The sequence below is a fragment of the Myxine glutinosa genome, chromosome 1 (assembly GCF_964187855.1).
Source record: "Myxine glutinosa chromosome 1, kmMyxGlut1.1, whole genome shotgun sequence".
NCBI classification, from domain to species: Eukaryota; Metazoa; Chordata; class Myxini; order Myxiniformes; family Myxinidae; genus Myxine; species Myxine glutinosa.
In genome coordinates this window covers 305,478,704-305,487,457 of record NC_136261.1, presented here as the reverse complement: position 1 = coordinate 305,487,457, position 8,754 = coordinate 305,478,704, and the positions used below count along the sequence as shown (strand labels likewise).

Sequence of the window (8,754 nt, the reverse complement as noted above, 5' to 3'; positions counted from 1 at the left end):
TTTTTGTCCTCATTTGTCCATCCATTGTGTGTGTGTGTCCAGTTATGAGCAGTGTGTGATTTGGTGGTTGTACTGGGAGGGTTTTGGGGCCACAAACAAAACTTTTTCGGGCCACCAAAATCCTAGGGCCTGCCCTGGTTGCAGGTCATGTTGGTGAGATGCTTGAAATGTACACCCATTGTATGGACTCCTGTTGCTAAACTCCGCCCATCAGAGCTGGGACGAAATTGTATGGCTGCCATCTTGTTTCTTGGTGGGCCTCACACATTGCGCCTGTACAGTCGGTTGCTGATTATACACTGTCCGGCTTTGTTTGTGTCGAGTGCTAATTAGTAAGGTTTAATCAAGCCCGTACATTTCCTCCCTAAAAATATTGTTACATAATTTTTGAATGGCATCACACGCTTGTTTCCCAAGTGGGCCATTACCACATTTTAAAATCTTAATTAGCTTCAAATCTGCCCACAATTTCAACCTAAGGAGAAATTATAGAGACACATTTATCATTGTAAACTTGGAAAAGCATCATGTTGGAAAATGTACCAATTGATGGAGGACTTGAGAAATTAAATCTAGTGTTAAATCGAGATCAGGTAATGCCACAACCAAAGCTTCGTTAAAGGTTTTCAGGTTTAAAATAAAATAATTTTCAACCTTAAAAACACCTCATCGAAATGACATCAAGAAAGAGAACAAATGGAGAAACTCAAAATCACTTTCAACAAGATTTTAATTTCCATCACTCAAATCAAGGAAATCCAATCCAATGCATTAAATGTGAAGCTGCACAAAACAAAACCTCCATCATCTTCAGCAGATGTAACAAGAAATCACCGTCAGACCTTCAACACTTATTTGGCTTGTTTACCCTGAACCTTCGCACCGGTTGACGATTTGCAGGTATCACTGGAGCGATCAGAATCAACACGGTCCTGGTGCGTTGCATCGATCACCTGGTTCAACTGAGCTTTGTGCATGAGGGAGTCAAATGCCATATTGAAAGACTTGATAGCGCCGGTTAAATGGACACGCCCGCTCTCTGCAACACATTGGATCCCGACAGAACTCTTCTTGAACACTTCTCGCCCAGCCTGGCTCGACACAGCAACAAGCCGACGGTAAAAGTCAAGGGACAAGGAGCTTGGTTCAACTTTCTCTCCATCAGGACTTTCACCTTCTGCAGGATGCACAGGTATTAGTGTCGACATAAATACAAAAAAATAAAATAGCATCACGTCCACACAGTGACATACCTGGCTTATCGTCTGGCAGGTATCGATCCACCTGAGACAGCATAGAATCTGCACCTGACAAAAACACCTGTCCAAACTTGGTTTTCAGTAGCGAGTCTGTACCATCCAACATGGCCTGCTTAGATCTCTCAAAACCCACTCCGAGCTGGGACGTGGACCAATCCAGAAAAACACCCATACGTTTTTGGGCAATTTGCAAGTTCTTCTTCACATCATCAAGTACCTACAAACAAGGCAGTACCCACCAATCATTGTACAAAACATTTAAATTACTCTCAGATCACAACAGGTACATTTATCAAGGCAAATTCGGACAAGCATTACTACAAGATGTTGGGTACGTGGCAAGGACAAGATGATTAGATTTTGGTGAAGATCCGGGTGTGGATCTGGATATTTTAAAGTGATCCTTCACCACCGAGTCAGAAAAGCGATATCTCAGTTGTGTACGGATTCAGGCGAAACCTTTGATATGTTGAGCGTGCGACAAGGACAAAGATTTGATTTCGGTGAAGATCCGAAGAGTTTTTTTTTTTTCAATTACAGATTCTGATGAAATGGTGGTGGTTTGTGTTCTCTGACCGAATTGATTAATAATTAAATTTTTTAATGATTATTTATTTATTTTCATTATTAATCATTTATTTATTTTCTTTCTCATTTGGCCAATATCTCAGGCACCTTTTGAGCTCGGAAGCTAATATTTGGACATGACAGTGACCAAGTGATGTGGCTATCAAGGATATTTTTGATTTATTGATTAATCATTTAATCGATTAATTATTTATTGATTAATTGATTAATTATTTATTGATGAATCACTGAATTATTTAATTTTTAATTATCGACTTATTTAATTATATTTCCAAAAGATAGGTCTTCGTATGAAGCACTAGTGGTTTCGTTATGCTATTAGCCAATTGATTAAGAAAATATTTTGTGACAATCTTTTATTGATTTTAATTACACAATTAATTAATCAATTAGTGTACACCTCTCCCTCCCAATGCAGCCTCAATGAGATGCACTGCGGTATTGCCGGGCGCCGGAGGCGCCCCGGCAATGCCGCGCTGTAGGATATTTAATTATTTGGCATGGGGGCGGTGTACTTTGAATGTATCTACTTGTTTTCTTGTTTTCTTTCTTGCTTGTTTGTTTGTCTGGGCGATATCTCAGCCATCCTTTGCACTAGGAAGCTGAAATTTCGGCACTAAAAAAGTGAGCAAGTCCTTTTTCAAAAACGGTATTTTTTTTTTTGATTAAATCAATTAATTGAAGTTATTTAATTATAAGCGATTAATTAAGTACTTATCTAATTAATCAAATTTCCTCTCTTCTGACCATTAACTCAGGCACCTTTTGAGTTAGGAAGCTGATATTTGAAAATGCCAATGACCAGGTGATTTGGCTGCAAAGGCTATTTTTGATTTATTAATTAATTAATTATTCGATTATTGACGATTTTTTTTTTTTTAAGTTAGATTCTGATGAAATGGTGGTGGTTTATGTGTTTTGTGACCGAATTGATGAATAATTTAATTTTTTAATGATTATTTATTTTCATTATTAATCATTTATTTATTTTCTCTCATTTGGCCAATATCTCAGGCACCTTTTGAGCTCTGAAGCTAATATTTGGACATGACAGTGACCAAGTGATGTGGCTATCAAGGATATTTTTGCTTTGATTAATCATTTAATCGATTAATTATTTATTTTTTGATTAATTATTTTTTGATTAATCAATTGATTATTTAATTTTTTATTAATGACTTATTTAATTAAATTTCTAAAAGATACATCTTCGGATGAAGCACTAATGGTTTAGTTATGCTATTAGCCAATTGATTAAGAAAATATTTTGTGATAATCATTTGTTGATTTTAATTATACAATTAGTGCACACCAATTAATTATACAATCAATTAGTGCACACCTCTCCCTCCCAATGCATCCTCGATGAGCTGCACTGCGGTATTGCCGGGCGCCGGAGGCACCCCGGCAATGACGCGCTGTAGGATATTTAATTATTTGGCATGGGGGCGGTTTACTATGAATGTATCTGTACTTGTATTATTTAATATTTTCCTTCAATGCCATACGGTTGCCACACCATGTGACCAATGTCATTAATTTAATATTTCAATACAAATGGGTCATACATCTGGCACATGCAATTTCAGATTTTTTTTGGATAAGAAATTTGATTAAAACATTTTTGGCTGGTAAACCACTTCACCTATGTCATCATTATCATGCATTTGTTTCGCATTGGGAGGATTTGACAATGTGCCAAGTTTCATTATTTATTTTTTTTGCCATTAAGCAGTTTGAGAAATAATTTTTAATTATTTGCATTTATTCCAAGATGGCTGCCATACCAAGTGACCCATGACGTCCCAATTATGGTAACATTCTGCATGGGCGTCACTCACCCTGAAAATTTGTCTTAATCTGACATATGGATGCTGAAAAAATAAATAAAAGTAGTTTATCCCGAAAAGATTCACCACCCGAAAACATGCCTCTGGCCACCTTTGAGGGTGGAGGCATAAAAAGCTTGAAAGGTCCACACATCGAACACGAAGCCCTAATAGATGGAGAAAAATGTATGAGATCACCAAGGGTGCAGCATCACAAGGAGATACAGAATGACTGCCTCCATTCCCATACCTTGTTTGCAGGTTGGTGCAAGAGCGGAACTCTTTCTTCCACGAGATCCAAACCCCGGCACGCGAGCTCATCGACAAACTCAACTGGAGAAAATAAAGTTTGGAAACTCAAAGATCACATTGATTTATCGATACGAGTCGAACACAAAGGGGTCGATTTCAAAAACTACCCAAAACAATCTCCATCCTTCTCCAGAATAGATCACAAAACAAACATTGGCATCGAATGGAAAAAGTTCCACAAAGTTAACTCGAACAATACGACTGTCGCCAATATGTCTCCGCATAGTCCCACAATGGGTAGATGCCCTCCTTCACTGTCCTAAAAATAAAGTTTAATTTAAATCCCTTCAGCTGTTTTCAAGTATCACATCGATTGGTGAAGCGGTTTCAGAGAAGGGATTTTTTTTTTTAAATACATTTTTGGCTGGTATACCACTTCACCTATGACATTAGCATGTTTTGTTCCCCATTGGGGGTACTTGACAATTTGCCAAGTTTCACATTCAGAGGTTTGAGAAATAAATTTGAAAATTAAATATTTTTTTGGCCAAAGGTGCCAAAAGGAACAAACCAAAAATTTTAATAAAAACATTCTGCATGGACGTCACTCCTACCCTGAAAGTTTTGTCTCAATCGGACATGTGGATGCTGAGAAAAACGAGGTTTAGCCCGTGCGGACGGAAGTACGGACAACCCGAAAACAAGTCGGAGGCATAAAAATAAATGTCTAAACAGAGGTTGAGGCATCACGTCCGATCTGAAAAGATTCACTCACTCTGTGGATGAAGAATGTTGGCGATTGGTTGGATCCCACTGGAGGCGATCGCAGCTACCCTCGTGACGCCCTGTTCCACCATATTACCAAAAGAGAGAAGACCAGGCCGCGACTCCTTCCCACACTTGTAGGCCTGAACAAACTCATCCACAGCAGAACTGAACAACGGTAGTGAATACAATCGCTGAAGGACATTCTGTGGACAAAAACAGGAAGGTAAAACAGAGTGGACATGTCAACTTCTAAAACATTATGGGATTGGCCGATTGAGGTCTTCATAACAATTGATGATCGGTGCCAAAGGTACAAACTAATCTTCTCAATCAGGTTAAATGACCATTCATGGAATAAGTCATTAGTTTACATCTCAGTAAAAATGGAGTTCTCGGTTAAACAGAGTTAGACACCCACCCACCACCCACCAATCCAAACACAGCACTTCCACCACCCACCAATCCAAACACAGCACCTCCACCACCCACCAATGCAAACACAGCACCTGCACCACCCACCAATCCAACCAGCACCTCCACCACAACCCAATCCAAACAGCAGCTCCACCACCACCCAATCCAAACAGCAGCTCCACCACCACCCAATCCAAACAGCACCTCCACCACCACCCAATCCAACCAGCACCTCCTCCACCACCCAATCCAACCAGCACCTCCTCCACCACCCAATCCAACCAGCACCTCCTCCACCACCCAATCCAATCAGCACCTCCTCCACCACCCAATCCAACCAGCACCTCCTCCACCACCCAATCCAACCAGCACCTCCTCCACCACCCAATCCAACCAGCACCTCCTCCACCACCCAATCCAATCAGCACCTCCTCCACCACCCAATCCAACCAGCACCTCCTCCACCACCCAATCCAACCAGCACCTCCTCCACCACCCAATCCAACCAGCACCTCCTCCACCACCCAATCCAAACAGCACCTCCTCCACCACCCAATCCAACCAGCACCTCCTCCACCACCCAATCCAACCAGCACCTCCTCCACCACCCAATCCAACCAGCACCTCCTCCACCACCCAATCCAACCAGCACCTCCACCACCACCCAATCCAACCAGCACCTCCACCACCCCGACCCAAACTCACCCCCAACCAATCATGTTTAACTCCTCGCGGATTTGCCGATGATCCCACTCCCAATTATGAACCCACTCGAAATCGATCCAGGATGTTCACATGAAAAACCAAAGAACTCACCTTGGTACCGACGGTCTGAACCTCCGCGGACATCTCGTTCAAAACAAAAAAAACGTTTTCACGGGGAGAGAACCGAGCAGGATAACCTGGACTAATCAAGGTGCACAACACCAGGAACGACAGCACAGAGAAAGGAATAACAAAACGAATGAATTTCTCCCTTTTTATACAAGAAACACAAACACCTGCTCCTCTGACGTCACACCACATCACATCTTCAATCAAAAATTTCACCGAAATAATCATTTTATTTCCCTCTAATAACTTATTGAAACAATTAAATTTACCCAAACATGGAAAACCCTCGATGTTTCCACGTGACCCCATTTGTGTGTTTCTCGTGTACTTGAAGGTGTTCAACCGCACATGGCAGGTGGACATTTGGCCCACTACACCTGTGCTTCATCAATTACTGACGTTCAATGTAAACACCAATCCGAACCACGCACCTTCAAACTTCCCATCTGGATCCTTTCAACATCTCCAGGACAGGATACCGGCACACAATGGCCGTCTCCTTTCGAGGGGACTTTCATGTTCACATCTTCATGCAGAGGAGACAACCGGCTTTACATCCTGAATGTCCGCAGAGCACGTGACTTTTTCTCTATCCACGACTTATTTGATCAAATTAAAATGTCAATTTGTGGAATAATGACGTCATGTCTGTGACCGAGAGATGTTCCTTGTTCGTGTTCAGTCTGTTCACCCCCTTTCAAAAATTTCACCTTTTGCTGCTTTATAGCCTGGAAATAAAATGCATAAATTCAGACATTTTCCACCTTCATTTACACATCATAACCCACAACTTCCAAGTGAAAAACAAATTCTACAAATTTCAGAAAATTAATTAAAAATACAAAACTAAAATATCTTGGTTGGATGAGTGTCCACCCCCCTGAGTTAATACTTGGTGGAAGCACCCTTGACAGCAATTACAGCTGCGAGACTGTTGGGATACAGTAGGTTTCTACCAACTTTGCACACCTTGATTGGGCAATATTTGCCCATTTTCATGTACAAAACTGTTCAAGCTCAGTCAAGTTGCATGGGGAGCGTTGATGGACAGTAATCTTCAAGTCATGCCACAGGTTTTCAATGGGATTTAGGTTGAAGCTCCGACTGGGCCACTCGAGGACATTTATCTTTTTGTTCCTTAGCCACTCCAGTGTAGCTTTGTCTGTGTGCTTCGGGTCGTTGTCATACTGAAAGGTGAACTTCCGTCCCAATTTCCACTTTATTTCAGGGGGCAGCAGGTTTTCCTCGAGGATTGTTTTTCTGCATTTTGCTCCATCCGTTTTCCCTTCTGTCCTGACAAGTGCCGCCGTCCCTGCTGATGAAAACATCCCCATAACATGATGCTGCCACCACCATGAAATTAAATATATTATGATTATTTATTCATTTTTATTATAAAATCAATTAATCAGTTAATTATTGCACACCGCTCCCTCCCAATACCATCTCTACGTGCTGCAGGTGGTATCACCAGGCGCTGAAGACACCCCAGCAATGTCGCACGCTGGAGTATGTTATTTATTTATTTGGCATGGGGCAGTGTACTTTGAATGTAGTTCTACTTGTTTTTACTATTTTTGGGACTTTGATGGCTGCAGTGCTAATTTTTTTCAATATACATATTTGTATTTGTACCAAGGTACCGATATGAACCAATAATCGGTACTTTCATTGTGTAAAATGTGCAAAGGGATAAATCTAAAACCCATGATTGGTACTTTCATTGTGTAACATAAACTAAGATACCAATATGAAATGAGGATTGGTACTTACATTGTGTCAATGTATTAAGGTACCAATATGAACGCAATATCGGTACTTTCATTGTGTAAAATTAACCAAGGTACTAATATGAACCAAGGATGTGCTGTGATATCTTTGCTGTTATAAAATGTGATTTTTTTTTTAGCTCTTTCAATCAGGGCAAGAATAACTTGAGCAACGCGACTGTGTCGCCAATATGCCTCCGCATAGTCCCACAACGGTAGATGTCCACGTTCACTGTCCTAAAATACACAAGTTTGATTTAAATCCCTTCAGCTGTTTTCAAGTATCACATTTTCACCAGCCATGACAGGTTTCACATCTATCGGTGAAGCAGTTTCAGAGAAGTGATGTTTTTTAAATATCGGCTTTCAAGCTAATATGGCTGCCATGCCACATGACGTATGACTTTAAAAAATGTACACTCTGCGTATGTATGGGTAGGGGATCACGTTTGTGAAGTTTCCTGTTGATCGGCTGAGGTTCCTTTTTCTATTCAAGATGGCTGCCAAACCACATGACCTACATCATCATCATTTTCAAACTATATGCAACAGTGCTGTAAGATGATATTTGTAAAATTTCGCATCGATAGGGTAAGCAGTTTCAGAGATATAATTATTTAATATTTCCCTTCAATCCAACATGGCCGCCATACCATGTGACCAATGATGTTTTCGTGATCATCTTTTAATCGCCATGCCTAGTCAATGACACACGTTAAGTGTCGAGTCAATTGATTTGGTGGTTTGGGAGATGTTTTTTTTAAAGGTTTTAGGTTAAATCCAATATGGCAGGATAAGGAATTTTAGGATAAGGAATTCGATTAAAACATTTTTGGCTGGTATATCACTTCACCTATGATGTCATCATTATCATGATTTTGTTCCCCATTGGGAGTACTTGACAATGTGCCAAGTTTCAAATTTTTCCATTGAGCAGTTTCCGAGAAATAATTTTTAATTATTTGCTTTTAATCCAAGATGGCTGCCATACCACGTGACATATGACGTCGCAATTATCATAAAAAACATTCCGCATGGATG

At 40.5% G+C, this 8,754-nt stretch overlaps 1 protein-coding gene across 1 annotated transcript; it reads right to left on the bottom strand.

The window, feature by feature from the left end:
- Window positions 1–722: 722 nt before the first annotated feature.
- On the bottom strand, window positions 723–6,041 carry LOC137419460 (perilipin-1-like). The gene is made up of 5 exons (XM_078771015.1): window positions 5,927–6,041; window positions 4,704–4,899; window positions 3,927–4,009; window positions 1,254–1,476; window positions 723–1,177 (listed from the first exon to the last, which is right to left on the bottom strand). The coding sequence occupies exons 1-5, from the start codon at window positions 5,957–5,959 to the stop codon at window positions 852–854; spliced, it is 861 nt and encodes a 286-aa protein (XP_078627141.1). The 5' UTR covers window positions 5,960–6,041; the 3' UTR covers window positions 723–851.
- Window positions 6,042–8,754: the final 2,713 nt, after the last annotated feature.